This window comes from Stenella coeruleoalba (genome assembly GCF_951394435.1).
Source record: "Stenella coeruleoalba genome assembly, chromosome: X".
In the NCBI taxonomy this organism is placed as follows: domain Eukaryota; kingdom Metazoa; phylum Chordata; class Mammalia; order Artiodactyla; family Delphinidae; genus Stenella; species Stenella coeruleoalba.
Window position 1 is genome coordinate 62,194,478 of NC_137152.1, and position 23,603 is coordinate 62,218,080.

Sequence of the window (23,603 nt, forward strand, 5' to 3'; positions counted from 1 at the left end):
TAGCAGGTGGATTCTCAACCACTGCACCACGAGGGAAACCCTAAATGTAATTTTAAAGTTTACAAACATGTTGGAAAACACTGTGTTCAAAGCCATTCAGTTGCTTTAGAAATTGCTTGCTGAAATAAATTATTTTGTATATCCATTCTTAAGGCAGAGAATAGTCATTGCCCTGTACCCCTGCTTGCAGAATTTCAGTTTATTATCCCAGGAACTGCATTGGCTACACCTAGCAGCCTGCACTGCTGCTCATCTGTTTTCTTTAGATTCTTTCTTTGACTTCTTTTAATGGGTGACTCATCTGGAAGCAATTATTTGAGTAAATGAGAACCACATTTCTCACTTTCGCCTACAACTAGTTCCTAGGCGAGCTCTCACTCTTTTTTCTATTTTAAAATTCAGGTCAGTTATCACTTTTAAGGAAGCCTTGGAAAATAGCAATAGAAACAGGCTCCCTGGCCATTGACTTAGGCTATCTGCCAGGCCAACTTCCTAGCTTGCACAACCTGCCTTCACCCCACACTGATGAAATCACAGCTGCTAAGGCATTGCCCTCTCAGAGGCATCTAAGTCACCATTGTTTTCATGGTCATATGTTTTTCTCAGATATTTATCTGAAGTTTCCTTGTGCTTTTTTTTACCTTGTTATTTTAAATGGTCTTTCCCTGTAACAGGTTGAGTGATAACCTGGAGCCTTTGAAATACACTGTACACTAAGGTGCTCTCTTAACTGTTATCTTCCTGGAGTCTCACAAAGACCCTGCAAGTTAGGCAGAGGGATGTTTAGTCTTTACAGATGAGAGGGACAGAGTGGAAGGAAATCACTCTTTGCCAAGTGCTTACCACATGACAGGCCCTTTAGCAGGTGTTTTATGTACACAGTCTCATTTAATTCTTCAGAACAGGCTGGTGGTGTAGGTACTGTTACTATCCACGTTTACCTGATGAGGAAACACTCTCGGAGAGGTTGAGTAACTTGCCCACGGATATATGGTTAGTAAGTGGCAGAGCCAGGAATTGCAATAAGACTTTTAGACTATTCTTCTGGTTTGGAGTTTAGTTCCTATAAATGTACCCTCCCTGGACAATACATAAGAAGTTTCTCTGATGCAAGTATTTAATCCTAAATTACTCTCCCTAACAGGCTCAAAACCACATTTTCTCTCAGTCAAAGTGCACTCAGCCAATACATTAGCTAGAAGAAAATATTATCAGGTAAACTCACTGGGGTTGGGGTAAAAGTAGGAGGTGGAGAAATTCTGTCTGTATTTCAATGCCTAAGAGAAATTAGCAATATTTTAAAAAATACTATAAAAACTGAGGCCTAATTCAGTTTCTGTGGGTTCTTAATTACTACAAGTGACTTTTATCCAAACTCTTCTCAGGTTGTGTTAAGTTTGTGATGCCAGCTTTGCCACCCAGTCTTGCATCTTCTTCTAATATTAGAGCTCTGTGTTTGCCTTGGTAGCTATAGGTGCCCCCTAAGCATCTCCCATGGTTTGTACATGGGGCTCTGACACTAAGGAACCACACTATCAGTCTTCCTCTGTCCATGCCCATACTCTTGAAACCTCCTATTTTTATCCTACAGCTAAGACCACCACATGCCAAGTTGTGACACCTAGTAAGGCTCCAATCCTGCTGCTGTCCTTCAAATTTTAACTTCATCTTCCATCCCTGCAGAGGTAATGTGCTATGTAGAAAAATGACAGGCAATGACATAAAAGGAGATTTGAGTCAACTGAGAGTTTTATAATGCTAATGGAGGAGTGAATAAATATTGTAAATATATAATCATTTATCCCCCCATATAACCTATAAGTTCAGTGCTATGTCAATGGAAACCTCAATAAGATTTTTTTCATGGAAATGATTTTAAAATTTTTATGTTGGATTAAATGTACAGTAGCCAATTCATGTTTGGAAAAAAAAGATACATAAGGAGTAGAACCCATTCTATCAGATATTATGACATATGATAGGACTATATAAAATAAAACAGTGTGGTATTGGTTAAAGATTAAATAAATAGCTCAGTAGAATTAGAGTATAGAAACAGATTATATAGTAAGTATATGACATAATTAGTACATGATTACATACAATTAACATATAGTATATGTTTAGCAATTAGTATATGATATATATGAATCATGAATGTGATATAAATAGTATTTCCAACAGTGGTAAACAAATGTATTATTCAGTTGTTCAATTGCTGTTGCTTTGGGGAAAAAAATAACATTGAAACCGTACCTCACAGAACTCACAAAAGTTAGTTCTGGAATAGAGTCCCCAAAATAAAAAAGGACTCACATAGAAAACAAACTTATGACTACCAAAAGAGAGAGGTAGGGGGGCAGGGACAAATTAGAAGTATGGGATTAATAGATACAAACTACTATACATAAAATAGGCAATGAGGATTTACTGTATACCACAGGAATTATATTCAATATCTTGTAATAACCTATAATGGAATATAATCTGCAAAAAAATCCTGAATCACTGTGCTGTATACCTGAAACTAATGCAATATTGTAAATCAAGTATACTTCAATTTAAAAAAAGATTACATTAATTTTGTATCCTGCTACTTTACCAAATTCATTGATTAGCTCTAGTAGTTTTCTGGTAAAATCTTTAGGATTCTTTATATATAGTATCATGTCATCTGCAAACTGTGACAGCTTTACTTCTTCTTTTCCGATTTGGATTCCTTTTATTTCTTTTTCTTCTCTGATTGCTGTGGCTAAAACTTCCAAAACTATGTTGAATAATAGTGGTGAGAGTGGGCATACTTGTCTTGTTCCTGGTTTTAGAGGAAATGGTTTCAGTTTTTCACCATTGAAAATGAAGTTGGCTGTGAATTTGTCATATATGGCCTTTATTATGTTGAGGTAAGTTCTCTCTATGCCTACTTTCTGGAGAGTTTTTATCATAAATGAGATGCAAGAGGGAGGGGCTCTGGGGATATATGTATACATATAGCTGATTCACTTTGTTATGCAGCAGAAACTAACACAATATTGTAAAGCAATTATACTCCAATAAAGATGTTAAAAAAAGATTACAAAAGCATTAAATGAATATATATGATTTGGAGCTTAAGAAGTGCTTTTTCTAAAGAAGAAAGATTAAAAAGTAAAAGTATAAAGAGAAACATTAATAAGGTTGACTATATCACTAGAAAATAAGCAAAACACATGAATAGACATACATTTCACCAAAGAGGATACTTGTGGCAAATAAGCACATTAAAAGATGTTCAATATCCTTAGCCATTAGAGGGATGCAAATTAATACTACAATGAGATATCAGTACCCACCCATCAAAATGCCTAAAATTAAAAAAAAAAACAGGAACAATACAAAATGCAGGTGAGAATTCAGAGGAACTGGATTACTCATATATTGTTGGTAGGAATGTGAAATAGTACAACTGCTCTGGAAGACTATGATAGTTTCCTATAAAGTTAAACATACACTTACCATATGGCCCAACAACTTGAACTCTTAGTCATTTAGCCCAGCGAAATTAAAACTTCTCTTTACACCAAAAACCTGTACACAAATATTCATGAATGCTTTATTTGTAATAGCCTCACCTGGAAATATCCCAGATGTTACTTAGAAGGTTAATGTTTAAACAAACTCTTGTATCCATACTATGGAATACTATGCAGCAACAAAAAGGAGAAAACTATTGATACATGCAAAAACCTGGATGAATCTCAAAGATATTACATTTAGTGATAAAAGTAAGTTTCAAAAGGTTTCATACTATATGCTTCCATTTATAAGTAATTCCAAAATGACAAAATTATAGAGGTAGAGAACAGATTAGTGGCTATCATAGTTTAGGGATGGCAGAGAAGAGGAGGGTATAACTATAAAGGGATAGCACATGGAAGATCTTTCTGGTCATTGAATAGTTGTGCATGGTGGTTGCAGTGGTGGTTACGAGAATCTACACATAAGATTAAGATAGCATAGAAATACACCCATAAACACAAATTAATACATGTAAAAATAGTGAAAACAGAATAAGATCTGTAATATAGTTAATAGCATTGTACCAATGTCAGTTTCTTGGTTTTGATATTGAACTACAGCTCTTTAAGATGTCATCATTATTGCAAACTGGGTGAAAGGTATAAGAAACTCTATTATTTTGCAACCTCCTGTGAGCCTATAATTATTTCAAAATAAAAAGCAAAAGAAACAAAAAGAAAAGCATCAATAAATTTGACTAAGCCATTATTAAAAAATTCTGTATGACAAAAAGATACCATTCATTTTTTTAAATATTTATTTATTTATGTTTGGCTGCATTGAGTCTTTGTTGCTGCGTGCGGGCTTCCTCTAACTGTGGCAAGTGGAGATTATTCCTCGCTGCAGTGCACAGGCCTCTCAATGTGGTGGCCTCTCTCGTTGCAGAGCACAGGCTCCAGGCTCGCGGGCTTCAGTAGTTGTGGCATGCGGGCTCTAGAGCACAGGCTCAGCAGCTGTGGCACACAGGCTTAGCTGCTCTGTGGCATGTGGGATCCTCCTGGACCAAGGCTTGAACCCGTGTCTCCTGCACTGGCAGGCGGATTCCCAACCACTGTGCCACCAGCGAAGTCTAAGATACCATTCTTAATTTAAAATACAAGTGATAATATTGGGGAAAATATTTGCAACATAAATATCAGAGAAAGCATTAGTATCTAGAATATATAAGGTACTCCTACAGATCAATAATAAGATAAATATTCCAATCATAAAATGCAAAATGTATACATAGATATTTAAAAGATGAGGAAAACCAAATTATTAATGCCTATATGAAATAAAGTTCAACCTCATTAGTAAGCAGGAAAACACAGTTTAACACAATTTTTTTCACCAAGTAAGTTGGCAAAAACAGAGAATGTAGAAATAAGCACTCTCAAACACTGCAGGTGAAGTATAAATTGTGACCATCACTTGAGAGTGCAATTAGGCAGTGTTTGTCAACAATTATAATGTGTCTGCACAAAGACATATGGTTACTACAACAAATAAACTTTTGTACCTATGCACAGGGAGACATATGCAAGGATGTTCAGCATTATTGGCAATAATGAAAACGTTGGAACAGCTTAAATGTCCATTAAGAAAGTATCGGCTGAAAAATATCATGATTTATCTATATAATGGACTACAGTTTATCAGCTAAAAAGACTAATGATATGGAATGATTAATGTAGATAGATGATAGATTAGATAGAGATAGATAGAGAGAATATATACATAACTGAATAAAAAGAACAATATATTCAGTATGGTATCATACAATCACACACATTACATGATATACTTTCTATAGCATATGTAAATGCACAGAAAAAGGTTTAGTAAGATACAAACCAAAAAAGAAGAAGGGATTAAGACAGAGACTGAGAAAGTAGTTTATTCTTATATGAAAATATATTAATTTTTCCAAGGAATATTCATATATTCAATATAGAACTAAAAAATATTCATATATCCAATATAGAAATAAAAAATAATATGCTACCCATAAAACCAATTACATTTGGGTCTGGAACCCCAGCTCTTTAACTTACTACCTATGTGAGCTTAAGCAATTCTCTTACCTTTCTGGGACTTAAATTTTATGTCCATACACTATGGATAAGTATAGGATTTACCTTGGGTTGAGTTTTAGAGAGTATATACGTAAGAAAAGAACACACAGAAGACCTTCAGTAAATACCAACTATTGTTAGCATTTTAATTATAGTTTCTATATGAACTGACCTTGGCCTCCAGTGCATGCTCTGACAGTCATTCCATCCTGTCAACCATCTCCTTGTCTGAGACCCTTCTAGCCATTTTTCCCTATATCTGTACAAGACATCACATAGACAGCCAACTGGAGGCATCAACCTCTTGGTGGCAGAGGGTAGGTTAGGGTTTTCTCCTGTTTTGTTTTTGTTTAATAAATATAGCTATTACAAACACTAAACCTAATTTGTTATCTACTGTCTCTCCAACACTCCTTTGTCTTTTTTCACCACCTGTCTTTTGGATGTGCTTCTCTGAAGACAACTGGGGACAAGCACTGGACTGGGATTTGGATAACCTGGATTAAACTTCTTGTTCTGCAACTAATGACTAAGGGAGATTAGGCAATTGTTGAAAATCTTCTTTGTTTGTAGAATTCCTTGCTGTCTTCTTTACCTGTTATGCAAATCAAAGGAAAAAAAAAAGAAAATATCTGCCTACTGTAAAGATCTATACAAAAGAGAATATTATCATACTAATTGCATATTGCCTTTTAAAAATGATTAGCCAATGGTTACTTTTAACAAATAATATATAATTATTTAATAAATAATATCAATCATTTCAAAAATAATAATTTTAAGAAATAATTCTATCTTGATGGAGGAAAAATACTTGACTAGAAATATTTTCTATATCATTTCTCCTTTACCAATATCTGTGGGAAGCCAGGTCTGGTTCCAATAAGGCCTTACCCCATTCACCTCATACTCTGAGAATTGCAGGCCAAGGTGTCCAGGAAGAGTTTATCAAGTGAAGATCTAAACAATTTATCTTTACTCTCTTGAGGATAGACATTGTATATTCCATTTCCTTTCTCCTCAAACTTATCTCTAAAATGAATCAAAAATGAATATTAGGTATTATACATTCCTCTTTGTGCCTGCAAACACATCATTTGTTTTCTAAGCCCTAGAGTAGATGTGAAAACTCATTCAAATAAAACTGGCAAAAATAACAGTACTGGAGAGAACTGTTTTGCAGTGTCTTCCTACCTCCCATCATCCCTTGCAGGCAAGAGCTGACAAAGTAGCAATGGAGACATGGACCACTGAATATAAAGGAAACTTTGACACCATTTCAAGTTATCAATCCCTGAAAAAGGGTAGTACTGATAAGCTTTGAGATAATTTCTTCTTTCAAAGTCAAACAGAAGAAATGCTATCCCTCAACAACCAGGGGCTATGCATGTTTAGTTGGCGTTTAGAAACTATTTATATAACTTTCTTAAGTTCTTCATGAAAGGCTAAACTGTAGAAGCAGTAGAGTATAATGGTTAAAAGCTTGAGCTCCACAGCCAGCTGGATGGGTTCTTTTTTTTTAATATCTTTTTATAAAATTAATTTTTATTGGAGTATGGTTGCTTTACAGTGTTGTGTTAGTCCCCACTGCACAACAAAATGAATCAACCATACATATACAGATATCCTCTCCCTTTTGGACTTCCCTCACATTTAGGTTACCACAGTGCATTAGGTAGAGTTCCCTGAGCTATACAGTATGTTCCCATCAGTACAGATGGCCAACAAACACATGAAAAGGTGCTCAACATCACTAATTATTAGAGAAATGCAAATTAAAACTACAATGAGGTATCACCTCACACCAGTCAGAATGGCCGCCATCAAAAAATCTACAAACAATAAATGCTGGAGAGGGTGTGGAGAAAAGGGAACCCTCATACACTTTTGGTGGGAATGTAAATTGATACAGCCACTATGGAGAACAGTATGGAAGTTCTTTAAAAAAACTAAAAATAGAACTACCATATGACCCAGCAATCCCACTACTGGGGATATACCCAGAGAAAACAATAATTCTAAAAAAACACATGCACCCCAATGTTCATAACATCAATATTTACAATAGCCAGGACATGGAAGCAACCTAAATGTCCATCAACAGAGGAATGGATAAAGAAGATGTGGTACATATATGCAATGGAATATTACTCAGCCATAAAAAGGAATGAAATTGGGTCATTTGCAGAGACGTGGATGGACATAGAGAATGTCATACAGAGTGAAGTAAGTCAGAAAGAGAACAGCAAATATCATATTATAAGGCATTTATGTGGAATCTAGAAAAATGATATAGATGATCTTACTTGCAAAGCAGAAATAGAGACACAGACGTAAAGAACAAATGTATGGATACCAAGGGGGAAAGGCGTGGGGTGGGAGGAATTGGGAGACTGGTATTTACACATGTATATATTATTGATACTATGTATAAAATAGACTACTGATGGATGGGTTCTTTATTCTACTAATTATAAGTGTGCAAATGACTTAAGTTCTCTATGTCTCCTTTTCCTTATCTGTAAAATGGATTTGAGGTTATTTGGAAGACTAAATAAGATTTTTCATGTAAAATGTTTAGAATAATGCTTCAGACTTAACAAGTTATTGGTAAAAATAATTGTTGTTATCATCATCATCATCATGCCATCTAGTATGGCATGAAGCAGGACTACTGTACCATTTATTTATTTCATTTTTTTAAATTGAGGTAATGTTGGTTTATAACATTATATAAGTTTCACGTGTATATTTCTACTTCTGTATACATTGCAGCATGCTTATCACCAAAAATTTAGTTTCCAACCATCATCACACAGTTGACACCTTTACCTATTTCACCCTCACCCCCACCCCTTCCCCTCTAGCAACCACTACTCTGTTCTCTGTATCTACATGTTTATTTTTGTTTGGTTTGGTTTGTTCATTTTTTTTATATTCCACATATGAGTAAAAACATATGGTATTTGTCTTTCTCCATATGACTTATTAAAGACATGGTTGAAAGAAACTGAAGAAGATACAGATAAATGGAAAGATAGTCTTTGCTCATGGATTGAAAGGTTAAACATTGTTAAAATGTCCATATTACCTAAAACAATCTACATATTCAATGCAATCCCTATCAAAATCCCAACGACATTTTTCAAAGAAATAGAACAAAAATTCCCCAAAAAGCCAAAGCAATCCTGAGAGAAAAAGAACAAGTCTGAAGGTATAATATTGCCTGATTTCAAACTATAATACACAGCTATAGTAATCAAAACAGCATGGTATTTGCAGAAAAACAGATACATAAATCAAAAGAAAAAAATTGAGAGCCCAGAAATAAGCCCACACATATATGGACAATTAATTTATGACAAAGAAGCAAAGATCATACAATGGAGAAAGCTTACTCTCTTCAATCAATGGTGTTGGGAAAACTGGACAGATACATGCAAAAAAAAAAAAAAAGAGAAGAAACTAGACCACTATCTCACACCACACACAAAAATCAACTCAAAATGGATTAAAGATTTGAATATAAGGCCTGAAACCATAAAACTTCTAGAAGGAAACATAGGCATTACACTCTTTGACATCAGTCTTAGCAATATCTTTCTGGATATGTCTCCTCAGGCAAAGTAAACAAAATCAAAAATAAACAAATAGGACTATATCAAACCAAAAGGCCTCTGCACAGCAAAGGAAACCATGAACAAAAAAACCTACTGAATGGGAGAAGATATTTGCAAATCATATATCTGTTAAGGGTTTAATATACAAATATATAAAGAACTCATACAATTCAACAACAACAACCTAAAACAAACAATCCGATTAAGAAATGGGCAGAGGAGCTGAATAGACATTTTTCTAAAGAAGACATACAGGTAGCCATCAGGCACATAAAAAGATGTTCAACATCACTAATTATTAGGGAAATGCAAATCAAAACCATAATGAGATATCATATCACACCTGTTAGAATGGCTATTATCAAAAAGCAAGAAATAACAAGTGTTTGTGAGGATGTGGAGAAAAGAGAACCCTCATACACTGTTGGTGAGAATGTTAATTGGTGTAGCCAATTCCATACTGTAGAATAGTATGGAAATTCCTCCAAAAAATTGAGTAAAACTGTTGTGTGATCCAGCTATTCCACTTCTGGGTATTTATCCAAAGAATACAAAAACACTAAATTTGAAAAGATATATGCATCCCTATGTTCATCGTGGCACTATTTACAATAGTCAAGATATGGAAACAACCTAAGTGCTTATCAACAGATGAATGGATAAAGAAGATATGGTATGTATAATGGAATCCTATTCAGCTCTAAGAAAAGATGAAATCTTGCCATTTGTGACAATATGGATGGACTTTGAGGGTATTATGCTCATTGAAAAAGTCAGACCGAGAAAGACAAATATCTTCTTTTTTTTAATTTACTTTTAACATTTCTCTGTCACTGTCAAATTCATACCACCAAAAATAAAGCCTCTTTTAATATCTGAGACATTCAAAGTACCTGTCTGATCAACTGACTGATGCACTATACCCATTTCTAAGCAGTTCTGTTGAATATTCCTAGACAAAAAGTGTTCATTTATTATGTGAACTTGGTTCTCTCTCTCTCTCTCTTTCTCTGTCTCCTGGCTCTCACTCTTCCTTCTTCCCTACCTCCTTCCCTGTCCCTCTCTCCTCTAATCCCTGGAACCTATGAATATGTTACCTTACATGACAAAAGGGATTTTGTTGTTTCAGATATGATTAAGGGTTTTGACCTTGAAATTATGCAATTATCCTGGATTATCTGAGTGGGTACAATCTAATCACATGCATTCTTAAAATCAGGAGGACCTTCCTGGGCTGTGGTCAGCAGGAGATGTGACTGAGGAATAACGGTCATAAAACTGCAATATTGCTGGCTTTGAAAATGGGAGGAAGGGGCCCTGAGCCAAAGAATGCAGGTGGCCTCTAGAAACCGGAGAAGGCAAGGAAATGGAACCTCCCCTAGAGCTCTCAGTAGGGAAAAAGCAATTGACTTTAGCCTGGTGAGACCCATGCCCGACTTCCGACATACAGAAAATTGCCCGTAACCTCTCTGAACTCCTGATCTTCCCATGTCTATCCAGGAAGATAGATCTAATGTTTGCTCAATATAGTCTGCACTAAGAGGAAGTAAAATGGATTTATATTCTCAAAGAAAGAGACAAGAAGCTCCTATACCTTCTCCTTTATTTCCTTATTCATCTTTAGTCCTGTAATTCCCCCAAACCATTGCTGAACCACAGCCAACATCCAACTTTGAGCATTTTCATGCCTAATTCTTCCTTTGGGAATGGTCTCCATCTGAATCTCAAAAGGTCAACTTGACTAGAATTTTCCTCTTTGTTTTGACTTTAGTAAATGCTCCCAGTAATATATTGGGAACTTGTCTGTTCCAACTTTTCTCTTCCTGTGCTAGGATTTTCAGCTTAACTAGAAAGAAAGAGACACCCAGGGAGCAGAATAGTTATGAGGTTTTTCAAGAACATTTCTTGCTCCATGGGGTCAAAAGGCATCCGAGGCCCTCTCTTTACTAAAATCAGTTGGAGGGATTATGGAATAAGAAAATTCTCTTCTTCAATATCTGCCTGGAAGCCAATACAAATTTCTTTCCCACCAGCAGGGCTAGCTGCAAATTTAACTTCTGGAAAGAGAGCTCTGAACTAAGTATATCTCAGAGAGACATTTGAACTGCAAGCATACCTTCTATCACCCTGCCATTTCCCACTCCTTCCCTCCAACCTTTCTTTTCCCTTCAAGCTCCTCTCATTCTCCCCTTGTTTGCTCTTCTCTCCTCTGTCCTCTTTCACTTATTTTCTTCTATCCTTTGAGTTGAAAACCACTTGTTTTTATCTGGATTAAAGCTTGTAATCGCCATCTACTGGTTGTAAGATATAAGTACAGGTTGTGGCTGTGTATTCATGAATATTTGCATGCTTGATTATAGTCAATCTCTATGAGGTTATTATTTTCCTTTTTGATTGCATAGTTAAAATTGTTTCTTGAAAAAAGTGAACTGTTATCAAGTCTTACTTTTTCAGAAAATGTGCTTCTAAGAGACTTTAAAGCTATAATTATTAAATTGTAATTTACTAAGCCCCTTCAGAGAGGGACTCTGCTCAACTTACCAAATGTCTGGCTCACGGTAAGAATTTTGTGAGTATATTTTGAACAAATATTTGTTGAATTCGTCACTTGACACAGAAACAAAGCCTCTGTGTGTGTGTGTGTGTGTGTGTGTGTGTCAGTGTCAACTGGCTATTGCAATAGCTGCCTAACTAGATCCCTTGCCTTTATTTCCTTCCTCTGTAATCCATTCTACATTTGTTGATAGGTTAGTTTTCCTGAAGTTGAGCTCTCTATTCATGCCAAAAAACATTTTTATATGTCTGCAATGACTCCCCACTTCCCACAGAATGAGGTTCAAAATCATTGGCTTGACATTCAAATCTCTCATTCCTCAATTCTGACCGCACCCTAATTTGCTGAGTTCAACTTCTACAGCCCCCGCTTCACACACAAAAAATTGAATTACCTGTCATTCACAAAACAGACCATGCATTTCACTGTCTTTGTACCTTCTATCAGACTGTGATTTGCCTTCCTGTTCCACATTTTGCAACCTTTACCTTCTTTTCAAGTTGCCTCTTGTAAATTACTATCTCTTTTAAACCTTCTTTGATTATCAGTGGCATATATGTTGCCACCCTAGAAGTGCCCTCTCTTGTTTCTGAATTCTCACATCAATTTATCTTAATGTTTCTTGTCACTTTGAACTTTCTATTTTGTATTCTAATTATCTGTGTACATGTTGTATTCCTTCTACTAGATTGTGAGCTCCATAATCATAATAGAAAATATTAATACTTATCAATGTTTATTGAATACTTATAGGTCAGGATTACTGAGAGGTAATATAGGACCTAGTATGTAGTAAAGGCTGAATAAGTGTTAGCTATCATTAATTTTATTGTTGTTGCTCATTTTTAAACAAATTCTCCCAAATTTTTCCACTGCTCTTTCAAAAATATTCACCTTCAGAAGTCATAAACAATCTAGCTGTGCTTTCATTATTCAAAACTTTTGTTTCTTTTCTTTTATGGAATTGTCTTCTTTTGAAAATTCTGAAAGGCAGGCAACAATCAGAGAGCCACTCTGTTTGAATCCTGGATTTGCCACTTTATAGTTATATGACCTGAGGCAAGTCAACCCCTCTTTGCTTCAGTTTCTTCATCTATAAAATGAAGATAATAATAGTACCTATTTCAGAGGGTCATTATGATTATATAAGTTAATATAAATAAGTGCTTATAACAATATTTGCAACATAGTAAATACTATATAACTATTTAATTGTTGTTATTATTTTTATTTTTGGAGAAATACTATGAAGCAGGCACTTTGACTTACATTGTCTCATTTAATTCTCAGAAAAACACTATGAGGTAATAATTATTTTTTCTGTTTTGCAGAAGGGGAGGTCTAAGCTCAAGAAAGTTAAATATTTTTCAAAGGCTTCACAGGTAGTGAAAGAGCAGAATTCAAACCCTGGTGTGGTTGCTGCACCCTAGAAAGTTAAGGAAGCATTGTTATCGATGTTCTGAAGAATTAAGAACATTTGTAAATGTAGAAAAAGGAGGCAATTATCAAAAGGTATGATTTGAAGGAAGCCCTGCCACAAAATTCCTCCACTTTAATACTACAAGGTCTTTAAAACAACTGTTATTACTTTATTCTATGGGTTAGGCATTGCCCTCTCTAGACTCTTGGAAGGAATAGCACCTCAGTTTATCACATTCATTAATACTGATAGAAATGCTTAAAATCAGGAATCCCCAAAGGGGAACCATTTTCTTTAGGCCAGTTTTGATATAGTGCACCCCATTCAGAGAACCTGATTTAACCTGGTTCTCCATCTCACTTTGGAAGCAGCAAGTTTGGGGCAGCAGGCCCTTGATTAAAATCCCAGCTTTTTCACGTCTTAGCTGTATGACTTTGGGCAAATCACTGAGCCTGTTTCCTTATCTGTCAAATGTGGATAACTATTTCTACTTTAGAAAGTTATGGGCATTAAGTGACTTGATGCACATAAAGGCTTAGTGCAGGTCTTGGCACATGGCAAGTGCTTAAATAACGTTAGCTATTTTAGTCTAGCTTCTGTTGGCTCCAATGCAGGGCAAGCCCCTAGCATCCTGCCCCTACAAAAGGAGCTTTATCAGCTATTTAAGTATGGTTAAAAAATAATAATAGTCATAAGCATAACCCTAACATTTATATGCCTTTAAGTTTTCAACAAAGTGTAAATATCTTGGGGGCCTACACAATTGAGATAGACAAATATATTATCATCCTCACTTTACATATAAAGAAAGTGAGGCCCTTCGCAAAAGGTTTAGTGACTTACCCAAGGTCACATATTTAGTGAGCAACAGAGAAAATGAGACCAAAGTCTCCTGGCTAGTGCTTCTTCCTCTCACTCAAATTAGCTCTAGAGGACCTGGACTTCAGAATGAAACTCAAAGTTTAGTTCCTTTGCTTGCTGGTTTTGCCTCTCATGTACTTTTCGATCTTGTGCCAGTGGCTTTTCCTTTTTGTTTTCTTAACAAAATCATTTTGTCTTTTGTATTTCAAGGAAAAATGTGAGACCTAATTTTGCCAGTAACTTTCTTTTTTATGTTCAATATAATGTGCAATCACAAATATGGTTTAACTGATTGTTATCCATTTCTTGATCAGTTTCAAGTCCTTGTGAGATAGCAAGCACACCATGCATACAAAAGTATCTCTCGGCAGTGTGGAAACAGGAAGACTATCCAGGAAGAAAATGGCCCATGACTTTCAGTAGATAAAATTGAGTAGCAGAAAATGACTAAGAAATAAAGGTTTTCCTTTGTCTTGGTGCTTTTCTTTTTCTCTTTCAACTGTTTTCATTTTCTTTCCTTTGTTCTTTTTACTCTCCAAACATCAGAGGAAGAAGAAAATCAGCCCAAACCTTGAGTTTCCTGACTTTTGTCATTTAAAGCGCAATTTAAAATTCCTTAAATATTATCTAGACTTTATAAAGGGTGTTCAATTTTCCTACTAATAGCATCTGGGTCTTGTTACATGGCTTTCCTTTTTGGCACGTGGAATCATATTGCAATGAGACAGAGGTCATAGCACAATGTTTTTCTTCCTTTCTTTTAAAAGAAAATTTTTGGAGGTGAGGTCAAGTAGTGGTGATAAGTAATTCACATAGGAAATAACCAGCCAAAGAGATAATTTTCAAATGATCGATTATCCAAAGGGAGGGGTAGAGAGAACATATGCTATACTAAGGTCATTTTCTTTCCCTCACTGTAATGCATCAATGGAATTCAAGCAAGCAGATGTTGGCCTTCACAAGTCCCTGCTAGAGGGGTTTCATGACTGTCTGTCTACTTCACTATGCCTCACTTTAACCTACTACTCAACATTAATCAAACATTTGGAAACATCTGATAGCAGTGCTGCATAATCCAGGTCTGTGATTTACTGTCTGATTCTTTCAGCCCCTGTTTGCCTCTTGTTTGGCTTTCATGTGAAGTAGCAGAGGTTAATCACCCTAGGCTCTCTGAGTAGTCCCTCCAGCTGCCATTTGTTGTTGTCAGTCCATCCTGATGACTCTCTTCACAGACCTGCAAGAAGTGTTCCCACACACCAACACTGAGATGATAATTGATTTGCAGGAGCCCATTCTTCAGTTCCATTTAGGAGGTAACCTACCAAGTTTGCTGCTCACTGTCAAAAGGAATTCAATTAACACACCATAAGTGTGACAGTCGTCAAAGTTCAATATTGTTACTAGCTGTCTTGAAGTTTCTGGACCATCCAGTTCTTGGCTACCCAGGGAGGCCCAAGAATAATGGAAGAACTCTTCCAAGTTGTTTCTTTTTCTCCTTCTTTCTCTTTTTCTGTTTCCTTTTTTTTACCAGCCTAATGGAAAATGGTTCAATTTATGCAACTGAGAGCCATACATTAATATGATCAAAGGGGGGAAAGGGTAAATTCCTATTTAAAGCAAAAGCAAACTCTGAAAACAGTTTAATGAACACCACATTATTACTGAATTGTGGACTAAACAGTGTGTGTCTGAACATTGATCAACATATTTCATGCTTTCTGTTTGCTGCCAAAAACATTTCATAAATCTGTAGCTTTTCCTGATTCCCATGGTGCTCTACAAAGAACTAAGGTGATATACATTTGTAATGTGTCCAATTGGATTTTCAAATAATATCGTATTTGGAAAATATTCCCAAGTTAAATATTATACTCTATCTATCCCTGTCTGAGATTTTTAATGCTTCCTTATTGGATGTTGTTCAAAGAATAGTCTGTGCCTTCTACATAAGGGTGAATGTAATAATGACTCTTAAAAGGAAAAAAAAAAGATTAAACAAATAAGTTGTGACTCACTGAGTTTCCTGAAGCAGACACACCATAGCTTGATAGTTTGTGTCTGACAGCATCTGGTATCACACTTACACTAGAGAGTAGTAAGATGTATTGTGAATTAGCTTCAGGAGAAAACTATATTTGCTTCATTTTCTTGAGATATTTAGCAAAGCCTTCATCTGAATTATTTTGTCAAGAAAATTTGAGTTTAAAGAAAAAGATACCAACATCATTTTATATCAGTTTTAGGATTTGTTTTCCATAGGTCACAAGTCAAAAGAAATTTCTTAAAATTACATGCCATTACACCCACTTTTAAACAATAGAATTAGAAGCAGAAGCCATAGGTGTTTCTCCCAGCCCTGTCAGTTTCCAGCTGTATGGCCCTGAGGCAAGGAAATGTGAGCTGTTGCTACAGCCAGCTGGTTCAGTTGAAAAAAGAAGATGGACTATTTTTTTTCTTTCAGGTAAAAATTTTTTTAATTTACTTCTCTCCTTTTTCTTTTCTTACTGTACAATTTGAGAGTAAGTTGCAAAAATCATGACTCTTCACCCCTATTTCAGTGTGTATTTCCAAAGAACAAATACAATATCTTATAGAAAATAGTACAATTATCAAATTCAGGACAGTTAACATAGATGTACCCTATGTACAATCCATATTCAAATGTTGCTAATTATAGGAAGAGTGATTTTTAAAATGAACTTAATAGAAGGAAGGAGTAACATGATTAGATTGGGGGAGGAGGTAATATTGTTGTAAGGATTGTGTGAATCTAAGAAGTTTCAGTTTGTCTCAATTTACCCTCATTTAAAATGCTCCTCATAGTATCATGTCTTGGACATCTGTTTCTCTTTCCCTTTTCCTTTTTCTTCCTTTCCCTTCCCCATAAGCTCAAGTGAGATTCTGTAGCACAGAAATGAGCAACTGCTGGTGAAGTGAAGATATCAGATAAAGCTGAAACCATGCACCTTAGATTGGGACTTGAACTCATGTGGCCAGGACACAAACCTGGTTGAAATCCACAGTCCGCCAACTGATATCACACACTTGGTTTCAGGACTTAATGAAGCTCAGATTCTTGATATCTCATCACAGAAAGAATTCAGTGAGAGACAAAGTGATAGGTAAGAAGTGGATTTATTTAGAGAGAAACACATTCCACAGACAGAGTGTGGGCCATCTCAGAAGGTGAGAAAAGGCACAAGGGTATGGGGTTGTCAGTTTTTATAGGAGTGGGCAATTTCATAGGCTAATGAGTGGGAGGAGTATTCCAGCTATTTTAGGAAGGGGTGGGGATTTCCAGGAATTGGGTCACTGCCCACTTTTTGATCCTTATGGTTGGTCTTGGAACTATCATGGAGCCTGTGGGTGTGTCATTTAGCTTGTTGATGTGAGCATATACTGAGGCTCAAGGTCTAGTGGAAAAAGTTGATCTGTCCACCATCTTGGATCCATTTGGTTCTAATCAGTTTATGTCATGTCCTGGGGCTATGTCATTCTTTCAAAGGTTGTGCCCTGACTCCTTCCCTCCTGTTTCAAAGCCATTATTGCTGAAACCTTAATTTTATTTATTATTCGCTTTTATTTTTAAAATGTTTATTTTTAATTGTAGATACAATCACATATCACTAAATTTACCATCTTGTGGTTAGCACTCTGGACTTTGAAAAATAATTTTAAAGTTAACCACATTGGTATTAAGACTTCACTGAAACAGAACAATTTAAGACAATATGGAAAAAATGAAGAATGAAGATTCTTTCTTGGATCAGCTACAAAGACTGAATGCTTCAACTCCAAAGTACACCATTGCCTTTTAAACCACTTTCATGTTTTTATCCATTGTTTGAGGAGATGCACAATTGAAATCCTATCCTTAGATAGGGTAGGTAGGAGCCCAAATAATGCCAGCAGATTCCCCTGTGTTTGCACAACGCATTAACTAGAGCCAAAAGAGGATGCCTCAGACATACTATAAATGTAACCGACAAGAGGGGAAAATGGGTAGGAAAAATATCTAAGCATTAATTATACCTCCTAAAATCCTCAAAGTCTTCAAGAGTCAATAATATCTGGATTCTACCCCAAAGGCTAGGAGAGATGGGATTATGGTGGGGAGGGACTGCCAATCAGACACATCTTTAGGGTCTAGTCATCTTGGGAGGGTCTCAGAAAGATCTCTAGGAATGACTACAAGACAAAAAGGAGACATAAAATCATAGCCTGGATGCATGTGTCTTTATGAGAGTAGTCATCTCTATTACCTCCTGCAATGTAGTGGTTAAATATGTGGATTGTGGAGCCAAGATGGTACAAATCCCAACTCCACACTTTAGCTGTTTATTGTTGAGCAAATTACTTAATATCTCTGTGCTTCAGTTTCTTTGCCTACAAAATGGGAATAATAGCATATCTTTATCTCATAAGGTCATTATGAAAATTAAATAAGCTAATATTTGGAAAATGATCAGTGCCTATTATAGAAAGAACTATGAGAGTGTCTCTTAGTTAAATAACTTGGTGTTCTTAGAAACAGATTCTTTAAAGTAAATGTTGATGTGACAGTTATTAGAAATATGATAAAAATATATTGAAGGATGCCAACTAAAAGCAAGCGTATGAGGCATGTAAAGAAGTTAGTAAAAGGTGGCATCTGTTTTGTGTGTTAGCTCATTCACCAATCAATGGTGTGGGCCCTACCTCACGTTCAGGCTTGCCTATGCCTCTGACTGGATGACAATCAAAACAAAACCAGGATAAAATGATTACAAAACAAAGATCCTGGGGAGCGACTAGGATGGAAAGAATAGATGAACAGAAAATTCAACAGCCAAGGAGTGTCAGGATTAGATGCCATCAGGAAGTTCAAGAGCACCAGGCAGGTTTCTTGATCATTTCCTACTTCTTCCCCAGAGAGCCAGCCATTCTCAAACCTGTTCAGTCCCTTTGCTCTTGCTCTCTTGCTACTTGAAACACCCTCCCTTTCCTCCAGCACCCATTCTGTGAGGTCCATTTTCTTCACAAAGCCCTCTCAGCTTCTCAGATTCTTCAAAGCCACAACTGCAATATAATGAAGTGTTAAAAACACTGAAGGGAGACAGAAAGTTTACACCTTTGCCTCTGCCATTTTCAAGCTGCCTGATCTCTGGAGAGTTACCTAGTGTCTCTGAGATTCAGTTTCTTCAGTTAAATAGGAATAAATAAATACCTACTTGATCAGGATCTTATGGGAATTAAATGAGATAACATATATACAACACAGTATAATTACACAATAAATGACAGTTCTATATTTTTATTGTAATTTATCCCTTCTCTGAAATCATGCTATTTGTACTCTTAAGGATGAACATTTTGTACTTTGTATTTTAATTATTTGTTAAATCACTTATCTCCCTATGAGCCCCTGCTGACAATGATCACTTATGTATGTGTCAAAAATTTCTATTTGCAATTGATAGAAATTCAACTAAAACTGGTTTTAGCAATGAAAGAAATTTATTTGTAACTGAAAACTCTAGGAATACTCAGGGACTCAAAAATGTCACAAGGAGTTGGTCTCTATTTTTCTTTCTCTGTATGTATATCTGGGTAGCAGAGGGGTATGGGGTGGGTAGCCCTTAGCAGATCTATTCCTACATCTAACCAGCTACAAGTCCAGTGGAAAGAAATGGTCTCTTTCCAATAGTTCCAGCAAATGTTCTGGAGTTAAGTCTTAGACAAACTTACCCTTCCTAAACCAAATATCTATAGTTTAGAGAGCAGTGATTTTGATTTCTCAGATCTGGGTCATGTGACAACCCTACTTGCTACAGAGTGATGAGTGATGTCAGCCATACTGTGCTGACCCACAGACTGAGAGTGAGAAAGTGATGTTTCCCCAAAGGAAAATCAATATGTGTGACTATAAAAAGAAGGAATGGATGATTATAAAGAAAACTAATACTGACACATTGTAAACCACGCCCTCTCTCATAAATGTGGAAGGCATCATAGCCAATATTCTTGGTCTCCTGCAATCAGTCTCATCCTAAGTGGCCTTCAAGTCCATATACACACTGAAGACTACATACTGCATAACTATAAAGGGAAATATCTTAAAGCATCTATCTTGGATATCAGATCACATTTGATTCCCTCAACTTCCACTTCTAGTCCAAATAGAATAACAGGGGCCAGATTTACTCTCCTGCCTGAAACAACCAAGAAAGATAGACAAACTATATAAAATAACAGTTTTTAAGATACTGGATATCAGGCAAAAAAAGGGCAGTGATATCTGAGAGATGAAAAACAAATGACATAAGCCCTATGATTGCCCCAGGTTATTATTTTGAGAGACTTTCCAGGCCACAGAACAAGGAGAGGGAACAGAAGCAGAGAAAATTCCCTGTGTTAAGGAAATGGAGCTGAAAGTCCAGGGAGATCAAGTTGGCTAGAGTTCACAAAACAAAGTACCAGAGAGGAAAGAGCTACAGAGAAAGAACCCTGAAGAGTTGCAGAGGATATTTAGCAGAGTACTCATCAGTGAATGCATGTAAGTAAACTACTGGAGAAATAATTATCTGGTAGGATTACAAAGAAGAGTGCTCACACAGGGCTAGAATTAGTGCATATTACTACCAGTGATATTGGAAAACCTATAATTTATAGGTAAATAGGCACTCAGAAGGCATTTGCCTCAGTGGTGAGGAATAATGTCTTGAGTCTATATTCCAAACTAAATGTTATTCTTGTCCTGCCTAAAAAATCTTACAATGAAGACCTGGAATGACCAAAACTCTTCTTAATGGTAGCCCAGAGTAAAGTTCAAGAATATTTATAAGAATACAAAAATATCCAGCATTGAAAAAGGTAATATTCACATTTGATATCCAATCAAAAACAACCAGGCATGAGAAGAAGCAAGAAAATGCGTGCCATAAATGAGAAACATTAATCAAACAAAAGTGATTCAGAACTGACGTACATGTTAGAATTAGCAGAAAAGGATGTTAAAATAGTTATTGTAACTATATTTCATATGTTTAAAAAGCTGAGTAGAGACATGAATGATATAAAAAAAGATCCAAGTTAAACTTCTAAAGAAGAAAACTACAATGCTTGAGATTTAAAATTCACTGGCTGTGATTAGCAGCAAATTGCAAAATTTCACATCTCAGAAGAAAAAGTTAGTGGACTTGAAGACAATGCAATACAAACTCTTCAAAATGAAACAAACAGAAATTAGAATTTGAAAATGTGAAAAGAACATCAGTAAGCTCTGGAACAACTTCAAGAGAGTCCCAATATATGTGTATTTGAAGTACCCAAAAGAGTGGAGGCAGAAAAATATTTGAAGAAGTAATGGCTGAAAAGTTTCTAACTGTTGTTAATATCATACAAGCTTTGCTGTGAGGGAAAACAGAAAAATTGCTGTTTTCACAATGTTTGCTTGTACGTGTCAGTAAGAAAAGTGGCCATTTTGATCCCATGCAGTAGTAGAAGCAAATCAATTTTAACAACCGACTCTCTGAAGACAAATAAAATGAAAAAGTCCTGATTTGTCTTGGTGTATGTTTCCCATCATGGCCAATTTCAAGCTACTTGCTCACAAATTTTCTAAAAATGTAACAATAAGCTCTCATGAGCCTGTCCCAGCCAGCTTCAGCATACCACTGATTCTGTGCTATCAAAATGCGGGTATATAGTTATCTTATTCCTACCAAGTGGTTTTCTTTTGCAAAAAACATTTAGAACTGTTGTGTGGAATTTAAACTCTGAAAAATTATAGGGCACACATATGATCTAAGGGCTATAAATGAAATTGCTGTAACTTTGAAATGGGATTTCTAGTGGTACTCCACACCCCCTTCTTCCTTATTGAATAATTTAGCCTTTCTTTGGGCCTTAATAAACTAAGCACCTGCTGCCTGAATCAATAGAAATCTGATAGGACATTAAAATTTCACCATGGATATTGAGTATGCCTGCAGAAGATGAGAGGCCAGACCTTTTGGGATGTCCAGAGTGACTCTATTTGTTAAATTCTTGAAAGAAAGTTAGTGTAACTCTCATAGATTTTATCAACTTCCAGGTCATAGCAATTCGTCTCAGCCCTTTCTAACAGACTGGAACTAATGTGTAACACTGTTGGAGGGCAAATTAAGGTTTCTCATGATGATTTTTAAAGGAAATATTTATATAGACTGACTTTTTAATTAATTAATTGTTTACTTATATCTTTTAGTGTGTGTGGCAGGGAAGGAGAGTGGAGATGCTGCTGGATTAGATGTTTTGCTATTTTCAAATTATTGTTGGATAGGTACTAGGTGCTTTCACACATGCAATCTCATGTATGAAATGGGATAGTGATAATAAAAAGAAAATTGTGGGATTTCAGGCACCATACCTTAAAATTCAGGGAGATAAATTCTCATAACTGTTACTATTTTTTTTAGGGGGGGACACACTTTTATTTCTTCAGAACAAATGATTACATTCAAAACATACACATATAACACTTTAAAGAACTTATAAACCCTTCCGTGTCCTTCAGATCTGGAGTTCTCCCTCATAAGAATGTCACATTTCACAGAATTATATTTAAAAACACAGCCTGTACTCTCTGAAGGATGGCCAGGTACAAGGGCGCATTTGATCCTTGCATCAACTGTTACCTTTAAGTGACCACACATAATCCTGCATTTTCAGCCAATTCCTCTGGCCTATCTGGCATAAGACCAGCCTTAACCTTAGGACTTGACACACCACCCTCCCTTCAAACCACCTGTAACCTCCAAACAGTGAAATTTTTAAACTATAGTCTAACCTGACAAGAAACAAAAACGATCATGTCTCATCTGTAAGCTAGGTAAGAGAAGGGAGATAAGTCCTGATCTGAGTATGCAAGTTTTCTATTTAGTGTGATAGGGAGTTGAGACCATATCATGCCATACATATTTTTAATAGATCTTTATTGGAGTATAATTGCTTCACAATACTGTGTTAGTTTCTGTTGTACACCAAAGTGAATCAGCTATATGTATACATATGTCCCCATATCCCCTCCCTCTTGAGCCTCCCTCCCACCATCCCTATCCCACCCCTCTAGATGGTCACAAAGCACCAAGCTGATCTCCCTGTGCTATGCAGATGCTTCCCACTAGCTATCTATTTTACATTTAGTAGTGTATATATGTCAATGCCAGTCTCTCACTTCGTCCCAGCTTACCCTTCCCCTCCCTGTGTCCACAAGTCCATTCTCTATGTCTACAACTTTATTCCTGCCTTGCAACTTGGTTCATCCGTACCATGTTTTGTTTTGTTTTGTTTAGATTCCATGTATATGCATTAGAATACAGTATTTGTTTTTCTCTTTCTGACTTACTTCACTTTGTATGACAGACTCTTTGTCCATCCACCTCACTACAAATAACTCAATTTCGTTTCTTTCTATGGCTGAGTAATATTCCATTGTATATATGTGCCACATCTTCTTTATCCATTCATCTGTTGATGGACACTTAGGTTGCTTCCATGTCCTGGCTGTTGTAAAT

The 23,603-nt window shown here is 36.0% G+C and overlaps 1 protein-coding gene across 9 annotated transcripts in view; it reads right to left on the reverse strand.

Moving 5' to 3' along the window:
* Positions 1 to 5,794: 5,794 nt before the first annotated feature.
* LOC307180840 (charged multivesicular body protein 1B2-like) overlaps positions 5,795 to 23,603 on the reverse strand; it is a 69,229-nt gene continuing 51,420 nt past the window's right edge. For 7 of the 9 annotated variants that reach the window (XM_079911364.1, XM_079911362.1, XM_079911360.1 and 4 more), the window contains 2 exons: positions 6,516 to 6,644; positions 5,795 to 6,207 (listed from right to left, as the gene is read on the reverse strand). In XM_079911364.1, the coding sequence (XP_079767490.1) occupies positions 6,204 to 6,207; positions 6,516 to 6,644 (133 nt within the window). In that variant the 3' untranslated portion in view covers positions 5,795 to 6,203. Of the gene's footprint in view, positions 6,208 to 6,506; positions 6,645 to 23,603 lie in introns of those variants that run through there. The other 2 variants (XM_079911359.1, XR_013825794.1) reach the window with 2 other exon arrangements.